This window comes from Rhinoraja longicauda, chromosome 5 (genome assembly GCF_053455715.1).
Source record: "Rhinoraja longicauda isolate Sanriku21f chromosome 5, sRhiLon1.1, whole genome shotgun sequence".
Lineage (NCBI taxonomy): Eukaryota > Metazoa > Chordata > Chondrichthyes > Rajiformes > Arhynchobatidae > Rhinoraja > Rhinoraja longicauda.
In genome coordinates this window covers 26212731-26238115 of record NC_135957.1, presented here as the reverse complement: position 1 = coordinate 26238115, position 25385 = coordinate 26212731, and the positions used below count along the sequence as shown (strand labels likewise).

Here is a 25385-nt window from a genome sequence, read left to right as displayed (position 1 = left end):
TGCGGATTCCCGCCGCACTTCCCCACACACCATCCCAGGCATTAACTGAAATATATAGTGACAAGAGCAGGGCTCCGATGTGCACCCCGCTTCCAACAGCTCGGCTTTAAAATATATATATATATATATATATATATATATATATATATATCTTGTTAAATTGTCGAAGTGGGGGGTTTGGGAGCTGGCTGAGTGGTTGGGTGGAAGCGGCGCCTGCGGAGAGTCTTTGCAGCTGCGGACAGACTCGCAGAGGTGGAGACTGGGGTATTGAGTGCCCTGCAAATACTCCAAGGGCAAAGTTTCGGAGGCTGGCTTGGAGGAAGCGATGGTCGGAGTTGGCTTAAGGGCAGCCTCGGGCTGATCTGCCTTCGTCCCAAGTCACACACACATCTTGCCCGGGAAGGGGCCGGACGGTTCCCCGGGCTGTGGGTGGGTGGAGAGACCAGAGAGAGAGAGAGAGAGAGAGAGAGATGCAGAGTGCGGGGACTGCTGTGGGTCAGCTCCTGACCAACGATACCACCGGCAGCCCAGCCCTGGATCCCAACACCGACTACGACCAGGAGTTCATCCGTTATCTGTGGAGGGAATACCTGTACCCGAAGGAATACGAGTGGGTCCTGATCATCGCTTACATTGTTGTGTTCATCGTCGCTCTGATTGGGAACATACTGGGTGAGTGATGCCTTGCTACCTCTGTTATTGGGGCACCCCGTTCTCTCTCCCCCCCATCTGTACCAACCCCCCATCTGTACCAACCCCCCGCCCTCCTCGTCCACCTTCCACCCTCTCCCAGGTCGACATAGGTGCGAATCAGCTGGATTTTGATGCAAAAGATAAGACATCAATTTATTGGAGTAACTCAGCAGCATTTCCGGAGAAATTGGGGATTGGTGACATTTCGGATCGGGACCTTCCTTCAGACGGTATCAACCAGCATCTGTGTCGGAAGGAACTGCAGATTGCTGGTTTACACCGAAGATAGACACAAAATGCTGGAGTAATTCAGCGGGACAGGCAGCATCTCTGGAGAAAACGAATAGGCGACGTTTCGGGTTCCGAACCCTTTGGTTCCTACCATTTATTTCAAGGAGTTGTATGCAACCTGTATGTTATTCTCAAGCACTTTAATTCACAGCGCAATAGAAAACCAAACTGCTAGAGGGACGCAGTAGGTCAGGCAGCATCTGTGAAGGGAAAGGGAATGGATCGAGGATGTTTCGGCTCGGGACCCTTCTTCTGCCCGCCAATTAACCCCCATACTGGTCCGCTGAGTTCCTCCAGCAGTCTGTTTTTGCTCAAGATACCGGTGTCTGTAGTTTCTTGTGTCCCCATTGTTATTCGCAGTCGGGTCCGGAGATTGCGCCCTGCTAATTTGTCTCCCTCGTTGTACACAACCGTATATGCATCCTGTCAGTAGCAGGGCGCTCGGAACCGGTAACCTTGGTGCAATGTTTGAATGTCAGCCGATGAGGAGTTGCGTTATGCAGAAGTGATTGCCACCCTTCAGTGGCAAGTGAGGTATTCGTGGAAGTTAATGAATGCCTTTGGTTGAGATGCGAATGAAGACTTGATCTTGGCATTTGGGCATGAGACTGTCTGGCAACTCAAACAGTACTGAAAAAATGGTCTGAACCCCCTCGACCCGAAACGTCAGCTATTCCGTTTCTCCAGAGACGCTGTCTGACCGCTGAGTTACTCCAGCTTTTTGTGCCTGTCTTCACTGAAAAGGCTCCCCTCCCTCCCTTGATTACATTGCCCCTCTGCCAAACAGTGAACATGACCTGCTCGATCCGTCCACTCTGCCTATCATTTTAATCTTGATTACTCGGGTTAAAGGTGAGAGAGGGTGCACAAGACCAGGGGGTGAGGCAAGCTGAATGCAAGGCTGTTGGTGGCATGGATATGGCTGAAACGCAGCAAGATATCCAGGAGAGGTTACGGGGTGAAGGTAGGAGATTGGGGTTCAGAGGGGAAAATAGATCAGCCATGATCGAATAATGGAGCAGACTCAATGGGACCAATGGCCCAAATTTGCTCCTACCTTTTGTGATCTTATGACCATGTGAATCTTGAACAAAGATGCTGGTGTTCAGGTAGGGTAATGAGAGGCAGAAACAAATTGCTGGAGTAACTTAGCAGGTCAGGCAGCATCTCTGGAGAAAAAGGATGGGTGACATTTCGGGCCAGGACCTTTCTTCAAACGACTATGGGAGGTTTGCCTCAAACCACAAAGCCTCCCTCTCTGGTATCTAAATCGCACACAGCACACTATTGTTGGTACATCTGCTTGACGTTCCAGACAATATCTAGGCTGCTGCAGTCATAAGAAAATGCTATCTGCTTTCTTTTGTATGAGACGTTAAACATTTCAGAAAGACACAAACGCATGCATGGTTATTTCAGGAAGCAGCAGATGAATCATTCCTAAAATCTCACCGTGTAGGGATGATTTACAAGGATGTTGCCAGGACTCAAGAGCCTGGGCTATAGGGAGAGGTTGAGCAGGCAAGGACTTTATCCCTTGGAGCTGCGAGAAGGCGGTGGAGTGATATTGTAGTGGTGCATAAAATCATGAGTGGAATAGATAGGGTGAAATCAGTCTTTTTTTCCCCTTTTTAGGGAAATTAAGAATTAAAGAGTATATGTTTAAGATGAGAGGGGAACCTGAGGAGCAACTTTTTCCACACAGAAGGTGGAGGCTCTATGGAACAACCTACCAGAGGAAATAGTTGAGGTAGGTACAATTACAAAATGTAAAAGGTGTTTGGACAGATACGTGATTAGGAATGGTTTAGGAATTGATTAGGAATGATTGGCCCCATGTGGGCCAAATGTGGGTAAATGGGACCAGCTTAGATGGGGTGGCATGGGCCAGTTGGGCTGAAGGGCTTGTTTCCATGTTGTATGGCCCTCTGTGACTTTACGCAGTATTCTTTCTTGGATCAAGGTGAAGACCAAACAATATGAACTGTCCATTATCAAATTGCTGTTTCTGGGAGCATCCTGCAAGCAAATTTCCTCCGTGCTCCCTGCACTGCAACAATTCTGCTTTGTGAAAGTGTTTTATTAGAACATCAGAAGCTGGAGAAAAAACCCGAGTATGAAATGGAATCCTTTCATCTATCTCCATGAGGATTTTACATCTTTGAATGTAAATACTCAAAGTGCATTTCACAGGTTTCCAAAAGCATTGAAACTCCTGAAATGTTAGCAGATATGGGCGGCACAGTGACGTGGGATTTTTCTGGGCTCTCTGGTTTCCTCCCAAACTCCAGCGGCATACAAATTTGTAGGTTAATTGGTTTATTTATAAATTGTTCCTAGCATATGCGGATAGCATTAATGTGTGGGGATCGCTGGTCGGTGTGGGCTCGGTGGACCAAAGGACCTGTTTCAGCACTGTATCAGAATCATAAGCAGAATAAATCAGGTAGATGCACAGTGTCTCTTGCCCAGGGGGAGAATCGAGGACCAGAGGACATAGGTTCAAGGTGAAGGTAAAAATATTTCATAGGAATCTAAAGGGTAACTTTTTCCACACAAAGGGTGGTGGGTATATTAAACAAGCTGCCAGAGGAGGTAGTTGAGGCAGGGATTATCCCAACATATAAGAAACAGTTAGACAGGTACATGGATAGGACAAGTTGGAGGGATATGGATCAAAAGCTGGCAGGTGGGACTAGTGTAGCTGGAACATGTTGGCCGTTGTGGGCAAGTTGGGCCAAACAATATGAACTGTCCATAATCAAATTGCTGTTTCTAGGAGCATCCTGCAAGCAAATCTCCTCCTTGCACCCTGCATTGCAATAGTTCTGCTTTTTAAAAGTGCTTTATTAGAACATCAGAAGCCACACTGTATCACTCTGACTCTCTGACTCTAATAAACAACTCAATTTTCACTGATAACAAGGATTAGTCATTCAGGAAGAGTGCTGCAGTGTTTTTTACAGAATGCAAGGTGACAAACAATTTAGAACAACCGGAACACTATAATAGTTGTTTTTCGAAATAAGGAAGTTTCCTGTGGATTCTGCCTCCTCATTTATTGACCTATTCACAAACAATTGCATCATCCTGCTAAAGGATAGGAACCATCACAGAAGCACATTTGTTGAGCATTGCGGATTGTGCATTGAAAGATGACATGCAATAAGCTTTGAAATAAAATATATACTGGGCACCGTATCACCTGTAGGGCAAGCACATACAAAGGAGGCACAGAGGAGAGGGTGGCACAGCTGGTAGAGCTGATCCTGCTCTTGGCTGTTGTCTGTATGGAGTTTACGTGTTCTCTCTGCAACTGCAAGTGTTTCCTCTGGGTTTCTCCCACATCCCATAGACACGTGTGTTTGTAGTTTATTTGGGCTCAGTAAATTGCCCCTAGTCACTAGTGTGTAAGCTGTGGATGAGAAAGTGTGATATGTGGCATCAGGGGCAATACTAGTTTTGGCAGTGACCACACCGACACTCACAGTTGGAAGAACCTGTGTATACATTATATTCACAATAGTAAAAAGTCTAGGACTGCATCAGGGTGCTGTCCCTCACCTTCAGGGCATGTGCAGTGGCTCTGGCAATCTCAGGCTTGTCCCAGCAGCTCAGTCCTGGTCTTCAAAGGAGTAAGTGTGGCAATCTCAGACTTCCCCCTGCAGCTCACCCTTCCCTTGAGAGGGTGGTCCTAGACATATCCTGGCAGCTCAGCTTTGGGGCTTCAAGAGAGTTCTGGATTATCCTCGTGGCTCAGTCTTTGCCTCAATGCTTGGGCATGGTTCTTCACAGTCCATGGGCAGGGGGAGACACTGGTGTCTCAGGATTTTCTCAGCCACACAACCTCTATTGAGATACTGGCTGTCAGGGGCTTCTTCCTGGCAGTCCAGTCTTGACCAGACAGTGGCACTAGTGGTCTCAGGTTTTGACTCCGTCTTCCTCAAAACTATGGTAGAAACGCAGCCTGCAGAGAGAGCTACCCCTTCCTCTGGGAATGCCTGGGTTTTATAGGGAGGAGGCTGACAAGGTTCATATGGCCAAACCAATATCAGCTAATTGGACCCAGCAGTTACCGATAATGCTGGAGATTGGCCTGTCAGCCAGTGATGAGGATCTGAGTGGCATCTGAGGAAGGGGGTCGCTATCACAGATAACACAGAATTAATGTGAACAAGTGATCAGGTGGTTAACGTGGACTCAGTGGGCCGAAGGACCTGTTTCCAAGCTGTATCTTTAAACTAAACTTTAAATTAAACTACATTGAGCATTATGTAACCCGTTTTGAATCCAGATATATTGAATGTTGTGTAGCCTGCTTAAAAACTCAATTGCTGAACAGTATACAATGAAAATTGAAATGTGTCTTCCAATGTTGTATAAGACGTTGGTGAGACCGCATTTAGAATATTAAGTTCAGATCTGAGCACCATGTTAGAGGAAAGATTTTGTCAACCTTGAAAGGATTCAGAAAAGATTTACGAGGATGTTGCCAGGACTAGAGGGTGTGAGCAATAGGGAGAGGTTGAGTATGCTGGAATATCCCATTCCATGGAGCGCAGGAGGATGAAGGGGGGTCTTACAGAGGTATACAAAATCATGAAAGGAATAGATTGGGGAGATGCACAAAGTCTCTTGCCCACAGTAGGGGAATCGAGGACCAGAGGATTTAGGTACAAGGTGAAGGGGAAAAGATTTAATAGGAATCCGAGGGGGTAACTTTTTCACACAAAGTGTGGTGGGTGTATGGAACAAGCTGCCAGAAGAGGTAGTTGAGGCTGGGACTATACAATACAATACAATACAATACAATACAATACAAAATATCTTTATTGTCATTGTACATGGGTACAACGAGATTGGGAATGCGCCTCCCATACAATGCAATAATTTAGTTAGTTTAAACAACAGCAACCCAACGAAACAAATGGTAACAGTTTTAAGACGGAATAAAGTGCAAGTAGATCTGTGCCGGTTCACTGTGCGATGTGACCATCCGTCTCAGCAGGACCGGTTCATAGCTGCTATGGCCCTGGGGATGAAGCTGTTCCTGAGTCTGGAGGTGCGGGCGTAGAAGGCCTTGTATCGTCTGCCCGATGGAAGGAGTTCGAACAGACTGTTGCAGGGGTGTGAAGAGTCTTTGTGGATGCTGGTGGCTTTTCTGAGGCATCGTGTGTTGTAGATGCCCTCCAAGTCTGGTAGCTGTGTTCCGATGGCCCTCTGAGCTCTATGGACTACCCGCTGAAGAGCTTTCCTTTCTGCCTCCGTGCAGCTGAGGTACCACACAGGGATGCCATGCGTTAGGATGCTCTCTAAGGTGCAGCGGTAGAATGTCGTCAGCAGCTGTTGGGGTAGACCAGACTTTTTCAGTGTTCTTAGGTAGAACAGTCGTTGCTGATCCCATTGTTTAAGAAACAAATTAGACAGGTACATAGATAGGACAGGTTTGATGGGATATGGACCGAGCACAGGCAAGTGGGACTAGTATAGCTGGGACATTGTTGGCTGGTGTGGGCAAGTTGGGCTGAAGGGCTTGTTTCCACACTGTATCACTCCATGACTCTATGACCCTCTAACATGTTTTTGCACTAACCGCTGGACTCAGATTTGGCTTATTTTCCTGGATAACACACAAAATAACACTGCTCATTGTGGACACATAAAGCTGGAGTAATTCAGCGGGACAGGCAGTATCTCTGGAGAGAAGGAATGGGTGATGTTTCGGGTCGAGACCCTTCTTCCAGCTCCACTGCTCCCTGTAACTTGGTATACGTGATTGCAATAATAAAGCAATACCAATTCAAAAGATATTAAAGGTTGGTGTTGTTAAGAATGCTGACATCCTCTGTACCTTTAGAGACAAGCATTATTCACTGCAGACTGTGGTTCAATGCATCACAATGAAGCTGCAAAATGATTGCACCTATTACTAATTGCTTGTTCCTTTCAGTTCTGATTAATTCTTATTTAATTCTATAATGTGGATACGTATATCTGCCAGGGCCAGCAATCTTTGTCCATCTTTAATTATCCTTGAGAAGATGGTGGAGAGGCAATTTTTTGCAGTTGTGGTTTCAGTGACTGTCCTCGCATGGAATCATTGAAGGATTCAACCATGGTGAAAGAATGGTGATACTTCTAAGTCTGACGTGCTGGAGAACATACAGTGACTTCCTTATCGTTCATAGGTATTGGTTTATTATTGTCACATTCACCGAGATATGTGAAAAACTTTGTTTTGCCTGCTATCCAGGTAAAACATCCCGACATGGTCACAATCAAACCGTGCAGAGTATAACGTTGCAGTTACGGATAAAGTGCAGATAAAAGAAAGAGAAAAATGGCTACAATGAGGGAGATTGGGAATACATCCTTAGTTTACGTCCATTTAAGAGTCTAATAACATTATCAGCCAATGAAGGGTTCTTCCATAAATGAGGGTACTGTTCGATTCACTGCTGAGGACTACTCTATTGAGGACATTGGACTTTGTCGAAGGAACTGATGCGCTACAATGCTGAGAACTATATTCTATACGCTTCATCTCCCCCCTTTACTCAATCTATTGTACTTGAAATTGAACTGATTGTATCTATGTATGGTACATAAATCTAATCTGTCTGGATAGCATGCAAACCAAAGCTTTTCACTGTACCTCGGCACTGCGACAATAATAAATCTAAACCTAACAATGGGAAGAAGCTGTTTCTAAATCTGTTCATCTGTACTTTAAAGCTTTTGCCCGATGGGCAAAAGCAGAAGAATGAATGACTGGGGTGTGAATGGTCCTTAATTATGTTACCTGCTTTCCTGAGGCAGCGAGTAGCATAGATGAAATCGATGTGGGGAGACTAGTTTGTGTGATGGACTGGACTGCATTCCCAACTCACTGAAAACCTGTGTGGTCTTGGGCAGAGCAGTTGCTCTAACCAACCTGTGGCGTGTCTTATTAGAGTGCTTTCCATGGTGCAACTGTGGAAATGATTAAGAGTCATTGAAAACGTGCCAAACTTCCTTCGTCCATTTCCTTCCTCTGGGTGTTAGAGATTCCATGTTTGGTGGGTTAGGTTGAAAAACCTTGAGTGAATGATGCAGGGCACTTTGTAGATAGCGCACGCTGCAGCCTATCCACTAGGGGCGCTAGGAGTGAAGGTTTGGGGTGATGGATGTCATGCCTTTGAACCAGGTTGTTGCCTCACATATCTAGCTCTGTGACTTGTGCAGCTCCAGACAATGGATGAGCTGGATGCATCAAAGGCGTCCCATGCACAGTACTTGCCTTCTGGTCATAAAACTCTCGAGCAGACGGCATTGAAGGATATCAGAAAAAGAACTGTGCCAGCTGAGAGAGGGCAATGGCGGCTTGAAAGATATCAGGCCACTTGAACAGATATCGACTCTTGGCAACACGGCGGTGCAGCGGGTAGAGCTGCTGCCTCACAGAGCTTGAAACGCGGGTTCGATTATAACCTTGGTTGCTGTCGGTGTGGAGTGTGAACGTTCTCCCTGTGACCGCGTGCATTTCCTCCGGGTGCTCCCGTTCCCTCCCACATCCCAAAGATGTGTGGATTTAAATGTTAATTAACCTATGTAAGTTGACCATGTTGGAAGAGGAAGTAATATAAGATAGAACTAGTGTGAACGGGTGATCGATGTCAGCATGGACTTGGTGAACCGAAGGGCCTGTTTCCATGCTGTAAACTAAACTAATCTAAATCAAACTAAACCAAGCTAAACTAAACTCTTCATGACAAGTTGCTGTTGATTAATTATAAACATAAATATACACTGAAAGAAAGATAAATAAACAAACAAAAAAAAGCAAATGCACCTTTTAAATGTCGTTTCTGGGCTGGATATCCGGAGGACATCACGGTGGTGCAGCGGTAGAGTTGCTGCCTCACAGCGCCAGAGACCCGGGTTTGATCCTGACTACAGGTGCTATCCGTACGGAGTTTGTACGTTCTCCCTGTGACCATGTTGGTTTTCTCCCAGTGCTCCATTTTCCTCCCACATACCAAAGACGTGCAAGTTTGTAGATTAATTGGCTTTGGTAAAATTGTAAATTGTCGCTAGTTTGTAGGATAATGTTAGTGTACGGGGATCGCTGGTCGGTGCGGAATTAATGTACAAGGTGCTTGCTGGATGGCGTGGACTTAGTGGGCCGAAAGGCATGTTTTCATACTGTATCTCTAAAGTATCTCTAAAGTCTAAAGTATGGCTGGGAATAGTTTCGGGGCCAGATAGGAATTATTCCCAACCTTTCAGAACTTACTCAATGGTGAGACTGTGGCAGAGCAGGCATCAAATGGGTACACCTGTGACCTCCACTGACATTCTGCTGCCCATTCTAGTGTGCTGGGAAATGGTTCAATGGTGCTTAATTGTCACGTGTGTGGTGCAAACACACAGTGACATTTTTTTAATTTTTAAACAATCCAGTAGAGTACCACCATACAACCCCCAATATGCAGTTGTACAGAAATAGTTGACTGCCCACATGCAAGTGGTGTCATGTTTGGAAGGAAAAGGCCATGACTCGTCAGAGGCTGGATAGGCTTTTAACCTTTCACCCTGCAGCAAAGGTGACCTGATTGAGGTTTATATAATCATGAGGTGTGTAGATATGGTGGATGGTCACAGTCATCTTCCCAGAATAAGGGAGTCTAAAACTAGAGGGCATAGGTTTAAATTGGGAGGGGAAGAATTTAAAGGGGATCTGAGGAGTAAGCCTTTCACACAGAACCAGCTGACCAGAGGAGTTGGTTGAGACAGGTTCAATTACAACATTTAAAAGACTTTTGGAGAGATACCTTGATAGGAAAGTTTCAGAGCAATATAGGACAAATGTAGGCAAATGGGATTATCCGGGCATCTTGGTTGGCATGGATGAGCTAGGCCAAGAGGCCTGTATACTCTGTGAATCTATAAACAGTGATGGAAATGGGTTTTAGGAACTAGGGGTACTCTAAGGTCCGTGAGGCTGGGAGGGAAGGGGGGGGGGATTTTTTAATGTGCGGTCATACCCATGTAAGAGTATAAGAATGCATAACTTGTTTATTGTGTATTTATAATATAGTTTATTGTGTATTATATGTCATAGCTGCTTTCTGGCATATCTCTCTCTCTCTCTCTCTCTCTCTCTCTCTCTCTCTCTCTCTCTCTCTCTCTCTCTCTCTCTCTCCCTCTCCCTCTCTCTCTCTCTCTCTCCCTCTCCCTCCCCCTCTCTCCCTCCCCCTCTCTCTCCCCCCCTCTCTCTCCCCCCTCTCTCTCCCCCCCTCTCTCTCCCCCCTCTCTCTCCCCCCCTCTCTCTCCCCCCTCTCTCTCCCCCCCTCTCTCTCCCCCCCTCTCTCTCCCCCCCTCTCTCTCCCCCTCTCTCTCTCCCCCTCTCTCTCTCCCCCTCTCTCTCTCCCCCTCTCTCTCTCTCCCTCTCTCTCTCCCCCTCTCTCCCTCTCTCTCTCTCTCCCCCTCTCTCTCTCTCCCTCTCTCTCTCTCTCTCCTCCATTTTTTTCTGCCACCTCCTCTTTCTTTCTGCATGCCGTTTCTTCATGCAGAAATTCATGCCACTGAAGCTTCTTTCACATTCTGCTGTTGATACCTGAATTGTATTTACAGCCGTTACCAGCTGCTGAAAATCTGCACCTTTAGATTCCTTGAATTCTCTGAAGGCTCTGACACAAAGCCGAGCATTTAAGCGAAATTGTTCTGCCATTTCTTCTACATCATTATCCCCAAAGGTAAAAAGTGAATCTTCTGGGATATTGTTAATATCTAAATATTTTGACTTGTTAATTAACTTTTTACATTTATCATTGGAAGCTGTTGTAGATTCAAGCAGCCTGGATTTCATATTATTGACCAAACTCCTCAAAAGCTGTTGTCTATGTATAGTAGGTACTTTACCAGCTCTCATATTTATTCCATTAAATATCATCTGGCTTGTTGCTTTCTCCACTTGAGTATAAAATTTTCCTGTCTTCTCTATTTGACATTCAAGAACCTTGATAGTTCGTTTATTCTCCTCATGTACTTTACTAAGTGTACAATTTCGGTTCTGCAGTTCAAGTGACAGTCCAGACAACTCTAGCAAACTGTCCATCAATGAGCCCAAATTATTTACGAAAGCTGATGACTCTAATACTTTTTTCAGCCCCTCGTACTTTGCTCTCTCTGCACTAGATCTTGAAGCATCACAGTGTGCTTTTCCAAAATGCTCCCAAATAGTTTTATAAGACTGCCACATTGCCTTTACAGTTTGGTAAGACAAAGCAACCCATCTCACAATGAAAACACAACCAATTTTCAACTGTTGACAGTGAAGAGCTTCAGCACACGCAGTTAACTCATCCTGATTCTTAGGAGACCTATGATACAAGGAATACAATTTATCACAAAATATCTGAAAATGATTCAAACCTGCAACTTCATTTATAGCATCACCTACACTGGGTTCAAGTCTGTGACTGGCACAGTGCCAAACAGTTGTATTAGGGAAATCATCAAGAAATAGTTTTGCAACCCCTGCATTTCGTCCTAACATTACTGATGCACCATCAGTTACAAGTGATATCACATTTTCTTTTAGGTACTGTATTGAAAACCACCTCTTTGTAAGCAACTTAGAAGCCCATCATATATAGATTTTACATTTGCACCAAGTTTCATATGTTCTGTCAAAATAGAATGATATAGGTTGGGAAGATTCACCACCTGCTGCTCTCAAGCAGACTACTAGAACAGTTTTTCCATTAATAGTAGTAGATTCATCAATCATAATAGACATTTTAGATTGTTTTGAAATTATATTTTCCACCACTGTCTTTCGCATCTGGTTCCCTATGTGGTGAGAAACATCTGCACATGACTTACAAGAGTGTAGAACATACCCTAAGTCGATGCCGTTTCTTTCTTGCAGTTCAATATCAGAAGACATATCTGTGTAGGGCCTACCTTTGTGTACAATATTATATACAGTTCCAAAAAAGCGACCTGTTTTTTGCTTCGTCCATTTCTTGGGTCCAACAGTCTGGAAGATCACATTTTTCAATATCTTTTGAAATGTCTTCACATGCAGCAGCATCAGGCGAAACAGCTGCATCAGTTACATTATCATTTTCAAGTAATTTTGCCTTCTTTCCTGGCTGAGTGTTTTCATTATCATTTATTTCTTCATCGATCTGAAGACGCTGTCTTTCAAAGTATCTCAGTATGCTCATTTTCACAGGGGTACATAAATCTGAAATTTATAGATATTTGATAGTGATTTGATAGTGATATATAATAAAATTTGATAGTGATATATAATAAAATATTTCCGCTTGCACTATTGTTTTGCTAAATAAAACCACCCACAATAAAATATTCACCACTCACGATTTAGGCTGGAAAAAAAACTATTGGTACTACTTATTTAATTTTCTCCCCATCCATTCTAATTTAAATGAAACAACTGAGGCACAGCGGCAGAGAGGCACAGCAGCAGAGCGGCAAATAAAATAACATGGAATAATAAAATAACGTGACTTTACCTGAGCCCGTGCTCGCGGCCCGGTAGCCCTGACAGTGAGTTTAAGAAATTCTCCCTTGAATTTTATTCAAAGGAATGCAGTGCCATTAATACATGGTCAAAACACAATTACATTTACTGAGGAATATGGATCGATGTATTGATGACACATTGTATAACTACTACATGTTAACTACTGGCTGTTAACAAGTGCTATCAGTGGCAGTTAACAAATCGTTTTCGTCTGCGTTGAATAAAGTGACAAAAGACTCGAATCTTTCTGCAGTACTCATTAAACCCGAGCTGGAAATTGAAAACTAGGAGAAGGCCATCCCCCTGCACCCCCCCCCCCCATTTCCATCACTGTCTATAAATACACTCCATGCTCACTGCCGCCACGTGAAGACCGTTACAGACCCGCTGGCTTTTCTTCCAACCCTTCATTACATCCACCAAAGCAACTGGCAATTATGTAACATTAAAAAGGGAAATCTATAAAAATTCTGTTTTCAAGCAGAATGAGCTGTTAGTACAAATGGACATTTAAAAAAAAAGATTATTTAGATTCATCTAATTCTTTTGTAACAACATAATACATTCTCATGGAGTAGCCACAGAATACAGAGAAAATAGGGTGTTGATATATCGACCACAGAACAATGAAATTCTTACTTGCAGAAGTTTAACAAGCCTGTAACCAACACATTCAGATAATGCTAGTGCAAAAAACCCCATCAAAGTCTATGATGCAACCAAAGGCACAGTCCATAGATATTCATAGTTGTTGAGGTTAGTGTTGTGCAGTGTTCAAGAGATTGATGGGAAGAAGGTATCCTTGAACCTAGTGATCTCGACTTTCAGGCTACTGTGCCGTCTTCAAAGTAGCAATATGAGAGCATGGTGGTGTGTGGGGTGTTCGGGTGGTGTGGTAGTTTCTATCATCATGTGAAATGTTGGCAATGTCCACAGTGAAAGAGCAAATAGGAGCCCGAAGCAGAAGGTTTGCCAAGTGAGAAGGGGTGGTGAGGGCTATTAACAGCAATGTGGCAGGGAAGACAATAGGCATTAGGTCAAAAATCCAAACACAACATCAATACAAGTGCAAGAAAGGGCTTGTCATAAGGTTAAGGAAGGAATGGTAAATTGATTTTAAACACTGAACCAGATTGTAAAATGAGTTGACTCCTTTATTACAGACCACGTAGGTCCATGACCTATGCAACTTACGCAATACGTACGTAAACACCGCAATTACACAAACAATTCTGGCAGATTGTAATTTTCATGACACTGCAATCGCTCGTTTACATAAGCAGCGCTTACCCAGAAGGCCCTGCGCTGCAGAAAGTGCCCCAACCGTGAGGGGGGACTCAGACCGGCAATGCTTACCCAGAAGGCCACGGCTGCAGGAAGTGCCCGGGACGAAGCCAGACACTGCTGAGACTGTTAATACTCTCAGTGATGTACACAAAGTGCTGGAGTAACTCAGCGAGCCAGGCAGCATCCTTGAAGAACATGGATAGGTGACACAAGATGCTGGAGTAACTCAACGGGGCAGGCAGCCTAATCCACTGAGTTACTCCAGCATTTTGTGTCTCTCTTCCATTTAAACCAGCATCTGGAGTTTCTTCCTACACATAGATAGGTAACATTTTGAGTTGAGACCCTTATTAAGACTCAATTAGTTATTTCAGACAGGGGATGGGGATGGTGATTGGGATTCTGCCTTATATAAAATCTGACTTATGTAAGGAGTCACAGAACCTGAGCACTTAAAGCCTAAACACAAAGGCACCCCAACCATACACCTGGTTGCAAAATATTAAGTAATTGAATGAACTCTTCAAAATAAATGGATTTACTTTAACATTGTGGCACAGATGGAAAAGGTATAATAACCTTCTCAGAGTCAATGAAATTAGGAGCATCCAGTTTTTAAACTGAAAAAGGTGAGAAATTTAAAGCAACTGGAAAGGGTCATTACCAAATATTTTGCAACAGCATCATTTGTGCTTCATTTCCCCAGATCGTTATTAAATTCTTGTGGTTTTGCTGTAAATCTTGATGACTCCTCAGATTTATCTTGCGGTATAAAAGTTGATTGTGACTACACTCCAATCAGAGTTCTGGCTAATGTTAACCTCCCCCCCCCCCCCCCCCAAACAGTATGTAATCTTTCACTGGTTTAGCTGTAAAAATTGGTAATTTTCTGATGTACCATTTAACATATATTCCCACCAGATTTATAATTCAAAATCTAATCTTCACACCATTAGCTCTATAAAATATTGACTGATATTTTGAACTAATGACTCCAGACCAAGGTAATAGCACAACTTAATCTTAATTAGCACTTGAGTTACCCGAACATGCAAGGAAACCACTGATGGAAAATAACTTCTCATTTTATTTACCTTTCCAATTTATCACTACTTTTACCAAATCATGAGCCTCACAGCTTGGTCTTTGAATCCATGAATGAACCGGCCAGATTCACACTGCTGAGAGGGTTGATAGTCTTCTCTGAGCTTTGAAGTCAGGGCCTTCCTTCTTGCAATGGTTGTTCCTGGGATGTCACTACGAATGTCTCAGACTTGAGAGATACAGCACGGAAACAGACCCTTCAGTCCACCGAGTCTTCACCGACCTGCCTACGATCACCCTGTACACTAGCACTATCTTACACACTAGGGACAGTTTACGATTTTTTTACCAAAGCCAATTAACCTACAAACCTGCACGTCTTTGGAGTGTGGGAGAAAACCAGAGCACCCTGAGAAAACCTACATAGTCACAGGAAGTATGTACAAACTCAATTCAGACACCACCTGTAGTCTCTGGCGCTGTCAGGCAGCAATTCTTCCATTGCGCCACTATACCACCCTTCTTTTATGCAATTGTTTTCTTCAGTCTTCTAAAGGAAGCCTTTGTTCTAACATGCTCTTATGACTGGTCATTTCTTTCAAGTTATCCATCCAAGGACTGAATAAAACAGATCTTTTTTCTTCTGGCAAGAGAATTCTTAATTACAATGTCCCTTATTCATATTTTCTTTCTCATCAGATAGTCCCTTTGCAAAATGGTTGTTCTTAGACACCATTTCTCTGCATAGATTCCTCAAGGTCACACCACATAGTCATGAAGCTATCTTCAGCTATACTCTCATGGGCAGTCGATAGTGTGATTTTTCTGTTCATTATATTTCTTTATTTTTGTGATCCCAGTGTTTTTTTCACTCGCTATCTCCATCGCCAGCTAGCACCAACTGCCCAAAGCCTTTTGGAAATCTTGATATCTTGTCTCTGGCTACACTAGTGAATGTGACATTGAGATACTCTCCCATAATTGATGGATGCTACCCAAATTGCAAACTCAATCAGGTCACAAGCCACTACAATGCATATAGCTGTAGTGGAATCTGAGATTTAACAAAAATGGTGTTTAAAGAAAACCCGTATAGCTAATTATTTTCTCGCTTTGTCTCCCTGAGCCCCACCTGGACTCACACCTATTTCAACCCTTCCCCCCCCCCCCTTCCACCTGCATTCCTTCCTCTAGTGTCACAATTTGCAACTCTTCAATCCTCTAGTCTTTCACCTTCTAACTATTCATCACCCATCTTTGTCTAACTATGTGCCTATTAAAAACCTGTATCAACCTATTACCTGCCAGGTTTTGTCCTGCTGCTCCTTATTCCCAGCTTTCTTCTCCCCCTACAATCAGTCTAAAGAAGGGTCCCGACCCGAAGCGTTACCTATCCATGGTCTCCAGAGATGTTGCCTGGCCTGCTGAGTTGCTCCTGCACTTTGTGTCTTTCCTTATCTCTTCCTACTTACTGGGTGCTCTTATACACTTCAAAAGAGAAGCAATATCTTATTTGGAAGCGTTTTAACTTTACCAGCGGTAGTCAAACACTGCTGCACCTCCACAACATTTGCAAGCCACCCAAATCTGAAGAGAGAGCCACCTTCTGATGCACTCTCCCACCAGCAATGCTCCAATAGACAATAGGTGCAGGAGGAGGCCATTCGGCCCTTCGAGCCAGCACCGCCATTCAATGTGATCATGGCTGATCATTCTCAATCAGTACCCAGTTCCTGCCTTCTCTCCATACCCTCTGACAAAGTTCAAAGTTTAAATTAGTGTAATTTTGTTTTGGAATATTATTCTACATATGTTGCACGACTGCATATGTTACATTTCAATGTTCTCTCGACTCTGGATCAGTTCCTGTGGACTGGAGGGTAGCTAATGTAACTCCACTTCTATCCTTAAGAGCTCTATCTAGCTCTCTCTTGAATGCATTCAGAGAATTGGCCTCCACTGCCTTCTGAGGCAGAGAATTCCACAGATTCCACATAATCTGAAGAATTTATAGGGAGAGCAGGTCTCTGAAGAAGCTACATGGCGGGGAGATCAGTACCCGTGATGGACTGGGCAGTATTCACCACCTTTTGTAATCTCCTTCATTCCCGGGAAGTTACATCATTCCACATTTTCATCTCTTCCCCGGGTACTTCCCAATTAGAATGGGGTGGCATGGTGGCACAGTGGTAGAGCTGTGCCGGCTGAGAGAGGACAGTTACAGCTTGAAAGATATCAGGCTCTGGGCGACACAGTGGTGCAGTAGGTGGAGCTGCTGCCTCACAGTGCCAGAGTCCTGGGTTTGATCCTGACTGCAGGTGTTGTCTGTATAGAGTTTGTACGTTCTTCCCGTGACCACGTGGGATTTCCCCGGGTGCTCCGGTTTCCTCCCACACTCCAAAGACGTACAAGTTGTAGGTTAATTGGCTTTGGTAAAAAATGTAAATTGTCCCTAGTATTCCTAGTGTGTAAGATAGTGTTAGTGCATGTGGATCGCTGATCGGCGTGGATTCAGTGGGCCAAAGGGCCTGCTTCCATGCTGTATCTCACAACTAAGCTAAACTAAACCAGACTAGAATGTTGGCTACCGTTGAGGCAATTTTATCTCCATCGCTGACCCAACCATCCTGCACAGTTTAGGAAGCTGAACGCTAATAAAGAAATAGTCAGATGTAAGTTCATGTTGAGCAAGACACCAATATTCCTTGAAGAAAGTGATGCTAAAGTTTGTCACCTTTTTATGAACAAACATCCCTGCTACACAAAGGGAGTTCAAAGTTTAAATTAGTGTGATTTTGTTTTGGAATATTATTCTACATATGTTGCATGACTGCATATGTTACATTTCAATGTTCTCTCAACTCTGGATCAGTTCCTGTGGACTGGAGGGTAGCCAATGTAACTCCACTTTTTATGAAAGGAGGGAGAGAGAAAACTGGGAATTATAGACCAGTAGTGGGGAAGATTCTGGAGTCAATTATTAAAGATGTTATAACAGTGCATTTGGAAAGCAGTGACGGGATCGGTCAAAGTCAGCATGGATTCATGAAGGGGAAATCATGCTTGACAAAACTTTTGGAATTTTTTGAGGATGTAACAAGTAGAATAGATAAGGGAGAGCCAGTGGATGTGGTGTATCTGGACTTTCAAAAAGCCTTTGACAAGGTCCCACACAAGAGATTAGTGTGCAAAATTAGAGCACATGGTATTGGGGGTAGGGTATTGACATGGATAGAGAACTGGTTGGCAGACAGGAAGCAAAGAATAGGAATTAACGCGTCCTTTGCAGAATGGCAGGCAGTAAGTGCTGGAAAACAGATTATTATCTGAATGGTGTCAGATTAGGAGAAGGTGAGGTCCAACGAGACCTGGGTGTCCTTGTACACCAGTCACTGAAAGTAAGCATGTAGGTACAGCAGACAGTGAAGAATGCTAATGGCATGTTGGCCTTCATTGAATTGAATTGGATTGAATTTAATTGGATTGAATGGAATTGAATTGAATTGAATTGAATTGAATTGAATTGAATTGAATTGAATTGAATTGAATTGAATAATTGAATTGAATGGAATACATTTTATGTGCTTTGCAAGGCTTATTTGCCTTGGAACTTTGCTCGCAAGTAAACAACATGCAAATAAAAATTGCGAGAGGATTTGAGTTTAGGAGCAAGGAGGTCCTACTGCAGTTGTACAGTCAAGTCAAGTCAAGTCAATTTTATTTGTATAGCACATTTAAAAACAACCCACGTTGACCAAAGTGCTGTACATCTGATTAGGTTCCAATGGGAAAAAAAAAGAAACATACAGTAGCACGCAAACAGTTCACAGCGCCTCCTCAATGAGCCTCAAACGCTAGGGAGTAGAAATAGGTTTTGAGCCTGGACTTAAAAGAGTCGATGGAGGGGGCAGTTCTGATGGGGAGAGGGATGCTGTTCCACAGTCTAGGAGCTGTAACCGCAAAAGCGCGGTCACCCCTGAGCTTAAGCCTAGACCGCGGGATAGTGAGTAGCACCAAGTCGGCTGACCTGAGGGACCTGGAGTTAGAGAGGGGGGTTAGAAGATTTTTGATGTAGGGGGGGGGGGTGTGTCCATTTAGGGCTTTATACGTGAATAGGAGGAGCTTGAAGTTGATTCTGTACCGTACAGGGAGCCAGTGGAGAGATGCCAGAATCGGGGTGATGTGGTCCCTTTTACGGGTACCCGTCAGGAGTCTCGCTGCGGCGTTTTGGACCAGTTGCAGGCGGGACAGGGAAGATTGGCTGATCCCAGTGTATAGGAAGTTGCAGTAGTCTAGGCGGGAGGAAATGAAAGCATGAATGATTTTTTCTGTGTCGTCGAATTGGAGGAAAGGTTTGATTTTAGCTATGGTTCGAAGTTGGAAGAAGCTGGCTTTTACCACAGCGTTGACTTGCTTATCAAATTTTAATGCAGAGTCAAATATCATGCCGAGGTTTTTGACATGCGGTTTGACTAGGCAGGATAGACTTCCAAGACTGCCTGTTATCAATTTGATGGAGTCGGGGGGGCCTGGTGAAGCTGCACCTGGAGTATTGTGTGCAATTTGGTCTCCTAATTTGAGGAAGGACATTATTGCTATTGAGGGAGTGCAACCAGGTAGGTTCACCAGGTTAATTCCTGGGATGGCGGGACTGACGAATGATGAAAGAATGGGTCGACTGGGATTGTGTACGCTGGAATTTAGAAGGATGAGAGGGGATCTTATAGGAACATATTAAATTCTTGATTGGACAGGGTAGATGCAAGAAAAATGTTCCCGATGTTGGGGGAATCCAGAACCAGGGGTCACAGTTTAAGAATAAGGGGTAAGCCATTTAGGGCTGAGATGAGGAAAAACTTTTTCACCCAGAGAGTTATGAATCTGTGGAATTCTCTGCCACAGAAGGCAGTGGAGGTCAATTCACTGGAGAGAGTTAGATTTAGCTCTTAGGGCTAAGGGAATCAGGGATATGGGGAAAAAGCCTGAACGGAGGACTGATTTTTGATGATCAGCCATGATCATATCGAATGGCGGTGCTGGCTCGAAGGACGAATGGCCTACTCCTGCACTTATTTTCTATGTTTCTACTCTATCTGAATGGCCCTCACTATTCTGGAGGTTAAAATATATATTTTTTAAATTCTCTAGAGATACTGCCTGACCCACTGAGTTACTCCAGCACTTTATGTCCTTATAGGTATTGACCAGAATAGACGGTTCTTTGTACCTACATTCTGGATTAAGAGGAGGCAATGAGAGGGAGATAGAAGAATGTAATAGAAGAATAACAAAGCACCATTCAAGATAAGCGATCATCATAAAGTTTGAATGGTGATGGGTTAAAGAGGCATCAATAAAAAATACACCCTCATCAGCATCACATCATAAATATCCAGGGCAGATGCAAAATCCTTCTGCAATGATATCCAGTTGTGCTCCTCAACTTGAATATGCATAATTTCCGATTGGTTCTTTTGGTTACCATTACCATTGCAAAGTTTCAGGAATTTGGGAAAAAATGTATCTGATAAACTAAAAAAACAAACTACTGGGGGAATCTCAGTGGATCAGGCAGCAAGTGGCAGGAAATGGGCAGACAATGTTTTGGATTTGGACACCTTTTCAGGACATTTCCATTGTCTATTTTGCTCCACTGACCCCTACTGAGCTCCTCCAGCAGTTTGCATTTTTAATGAAATTTCCAGCATCTGCAGTCTCTTGAGCCTGAGTCTAATTAGTATTTGATCCCCACTTATTTATGCAAGCTTTAATTCTACCTTCTGGCAAAAATAAATACATTTATTTAAGCATGTCCTTTGGCACAGTTTCACTTGGAGCCCATTCTGTATAAACACTATTACTTCCAAATCCCCATAAAGATTATTAAAATTGTTTCGTTTAGTTTAGTTTAGTTTAGAGACACAGTGCCGAAACAGGCCCTTCAGCTCACCGATTCCACGCCGACCAGCGATCCCCACACACTATCACCATCCTACACATTAGGGACAATTACAATCTTTGCAAAAGCCAATTAACCTGAAAAAACTGCACATCTTTGGAGTGTGGGAGGAAACTGGAGCACCCGGGGAAACACAAGGGTTCACGGAGAGAAGGTACAAACTCCATACAGAGAGCACCTGTTGTCAGGATTGAACCTGGGTGTCTGGTGCTGTAAGGCAGCAAATCTACCACGTTCTTTATATTTCCAGTGGTTTGAAATCGTACTTCACTGACAACATTCAGACTTGAAATAGGGCAAAGACGTGAGATAGTGTGTCTGATTGAATAATTTGATGCTCTGAAGAGTTACAATGCACATTGCTGTTGGGCTGCTGTTATGGGAGAACGAACAACAGAATTACTCTGGTACCACTCGGCGCCTAACGGCTGCGGCTCTCTGGCAGTTTGTTCGTCTTTTTTTCCTTTTTTTTGTTGTGTGTCGGTGTTGGGATGGTTTTTGTTTTTGTTTTTTGGCTGTGTATGTGTGGGGGGTGTGGGGGGGGGGTGGGGGGGGGGGGTGTGGGGTGGTGGGGTGTTGGTTGGGGGAAACCTTTCTTTTTTAGATCTCTTCCTCACGGCGCGGGGCGCGGGGCGCGGCTCGGCCGCGGGGCCTTCCATCGCCCGCGGGGCCTTCCATCGCCCGGTGCGGCTCGGCCGCCGGTCATAACAGTGCCCGGTGCGGCTCGGCCGCGGGGCCTTCCATCGCCCGGTACGGCCGCGGGACGGTTTCAGCGCCAGGTGCGGCTCGGCCGCGGGACTTTACATCGCTGGCGTGGCTCGGCCGCGGGGCCTTCCATCGCCCGGCGCGGCTCGGCCACGGGACCTAACATCGCTCGCCGCGGCTCGGCCGCGGGACTTTACATCGCTGGTGCGGCTCGGCCGCGGGGCCTTCCATCGCCCGGCGCGGCTCGGCCGCGGGACTTAGCTGCGCACGGTACGGCCGCGGGGCCTTCCATCGCCCGGCTCGGCCGCGGGATGTTTCAGCGCCCGGTGCGGCTCGGCCGCGGGGACTTCCATCCCCTTGCGGGGACTGTGCGGGTCGGTCGGGGACGAGCTGTCTGTCCGTGGTCGTGGGGAAGAGAGCGGAAGTTTTGTTGCCTCCATCACAATGAGGGGGTGTTTGGAGTCACTGTGATGGATGTTTGTGTTGGGGTCATGTGTCTTGTGTTCTTTTTTTGTGTGTGACTGCTGGAAATGTAATTTCGTTCGGTACCTCGGTACCGAATGACAAATAAAGCTCTGTATTCAGACCTGTTCTTTATGCATTGCAAACTTGGTCCCAGGATTATGATGCCTCTACATTGTTCACATGGACCAGGAAAGCAAAGGGCTTGAATGACTCACATGTAAAACCTTTGAGAGCGAAATTCCTTCATGTATAGCTGTGTGGGCTGTGGTCTTATAGACCAGTATCACATGCAGGAATCAAAGGATGTTTCATTTCAAAGAGGGTAGATGTCAGTAAAGAAAAATAACCAATTGACAAGTGACAGTTGGTAGAATTCATATCAAAATACAAACTGCAGGGAATACTGGTAGTATCAAAGATAATCATTAAGGATGATGATTAGTTGTGTTATTTGATGATTAGCTGTGTTATTTTTGATGAAGTGTCTAACAAACGCCTTAAAGCATCAGCATTGTTTGGACATTCAAACCATTCTCCAGACTCAAATCTTAATTCCCAGGTTTGAGTCTGATGCTCGTTTTACAGCCAGAATTGGAGTTGTGTCGTGAATTCTGGCTGTGTACTTAAGGTTGATGTCCAGCGGGTTTCTCACTGCTGGTGGTGCAAGTATTTCTCCCACCTGCAGGGATCCATTAAAAGAAAAGTCCTGACCCGAAATCTCATGTCTTTCACCGATGCTGCCTGTCCCTCTGTGTTACTCCAGTAAATTGTGATTTTTTTTCAATTGGGATCCATTAAAAGCCTAGATGTAGAAACAAAGAACTGCAGGTTTACACAAAAAGACACAAAGTGCTGGAGTAACTCAGTGAGTCAGGCAGCGTCTCTGGAGAACATGGATAGGTGATGTTTCAGGTAGGGACCCTACTTCAGACTGACAGAAACATTTCCTATCCATGATCTCCAGAGATGCTGCCTGACCCACTGAGTTATTCCAGAAATTTTTCATCCTTTTCCGTTAAAGGCTTGCCATCTAGTAGGACAAAGCCACCCACTGTTATCAGAATCATGAACAGGCCTCTCATAAGCTCAAGATGAATTCCATTGTGGCCCATGTGCTCTTGTACTTTCTGTTTTTATCTGCATTCTCTCTGTAGTTTAGTTTAGTTTAGAGATACAGCGCAGAAACAGGCCCTTTCGGCCCACCGGGTCCGCGCCGACCAGCGAACCCTGCACATTAATACTATCCTATACCCACCAGGAACAATTTTTACATTTGGCAAGCCAATTAACCTACAAACCTGTACGTCTTTGGAGTGTGGGAGGAAACCGAAGATCTCAGAGGAAACTCACGCGGAGAACGTACAAACTCTGTGCAGACATCGCCCATAGTCGGGATCGAACCCGGGTCTCCGGCGCTGCATTCGCTGTAAGGCAGCAACTCTACCGCTGCACCACCATGATCGCCCAAGTTGTAGGCCTGTATTCTGCTCTCAGTTAATTTGCTCTTTTGCAATAGCTGACATACTTATGTGTGGGACTTTTGACCTGGATCGGCGAATTTTTCCACTGTATCAGGGTACATGTGACATGAACAAACGAATACCAAGCACCTTATTAGCAGGTATAAAAATGCCCCTGCTCATGCAACACCAGCTCATGTAATGGTCTCTCATTTATTTGTTGGCACAATTCTTGCCACTTCAGACAATTTGATAGGAAGGAAAATAGTGCCAGACACTCCCATGCCCACCTCCAACAGTTCAGCTGTAAATAATCCTGATGGAAATTCTCTTCCGTGTGGAGTCATGGATAGAGTCATACAGCATGAAACAGGCCCTTCACCCCAGCTTGCCCATGCTGACCAAGTTGCCTCATCTACAATAGTCTGACCTGCCTGTATTTGGCCGATATCCCACTAAACCTTTCTTATCTATACCTGTACCTGTCCAAATTGCTGTTATAGTACCTGCCTCAACTACCTCCTCTGGCAGCTTGTTCCATATACTCATCACTCTCTGTGTGAAAAGGTTGCTCTGCAGGTTCTTGGTAAATCTTTCCCCTCTCACCTTAAAACTATATCCTCCAGTTTTTGATTCCCCTACTCTGGGTAAAGACACTGTGCATCTATCCTATCTACTCCCTTCATGATCATATACACCTCTATAAGATCACCCCTCATCCTCCTGCATTCCTAGCCTGCCCAGCCTCTCCCTATAACTCAGTTCCTTAAGTCCTGGCAACATCCTTGTAAACCTTCTCTGCATTTTTTCCATAACATCTTTCCTGTAGCAGGGTGACCAAAAACTGAACACAATATTCCAAATGTGACCTCATCAACATCTTGTACATCTTGTACAACAGTAACTTAACTTCCCAACTTCATTACTCAATATCCTGACTGATGAAGGCCCGAAAGCCTTCGTGACCACCCTACCTACCTGTGATGATACTCTTCACCATTCAAATACTCTTCACCACCTCCCTTGGTTTCTTGGACTTTGGTCCTCCAAAATATTCCAGATGGAATTTAAACTGGAGGTGGGGCCAGGGCCACTGCCGCTGACTCTCATCACCTTTTCCCAGACTCGCCATCACTTTCAAAGAACTATGTACCTGCACTCCGAGATCTCTCTGCTCGACAACATTCCCCAGAGCCCTGTCACTCACTTTGAAAATCCTACCCTGGTTTGTCTTCCTAAAATGCAACACCTTGCACTTCTCCCTATTTAGTTATTGCGTGTCAATTACGATCATTGCAATGACTAGTTGCCACAAATCCCTTCCTTACATGGAGGTCAATTAAAGCAGGTTCCAGTCATTGCCGTGTTCTTCTGCAGACCTGAGGTGATTCTCACATTGCACGTACTCCTTTGATTCCAAGTACTTCCGCCAAACAGACAACGAGCATCCTATCAGACTATACGTGATTACAATCAAGCCGTCCACAGTGTATAGATACAGGATAAAGGAAAGGACCTGTTATCAGGGTAGGATTAGGGTTGTGTAGATTAGTTCAAGAACCTGACAGTTGTAGAACTGCAGGATATGTATAAAAGATTATCGCCATCATGCGGATTAAAGTGGCGCTAAGTGAATATTTACTCCACAACAGAATAGGTCACATTGATATGATCGCATTAGATTACACTCTGTGAGATGGAAAGACACATGTCACAGTAACTTTAATGGAAAGCCATTGAAAAAGACATTAGACTGCGTGCTGTTTGAGTTAGCAAGATCATTGACATTCAGAGAATAGAGTAAGTCAGGTGGAAAGTCTGCACGATACTGCACTGCCTGAAATCACAGGAGAAAATCAATGCCAGGCACATTTTTTCTCTGAGAACCACTCAGTGGAGAGTAATAGCAGGCATCAGGGATGATGCAGCAGTTAATGCTGCT

At 44.5% G+C, this 25385-nt stretch overlaps 1 protein-coding gene across 1 annotated transcript in view; it reads left to right on the top strand.

Moving 5' to 3' along the window:
* The first annotated feature begins 410 nt into the window (after nt 1-410).
* hcrtr2 (hypocretin (orexin) receptor 2) overlaps nt 411-25385 on the top strand; it is a 43789-nt gene continuing 18814 nt past the window's right edge. Inside the window, exon 1 of the mRNA XM_078399172.1 lies at nt 411-672. Within this exon, the coding sequence (XP_078255298.1) occupies nt 471-672 (202 nt within the window). The 5' untranslated portion in view covers nt 411-470. The remainder of the gene's footprint in view (nt 673-25385) is intronic.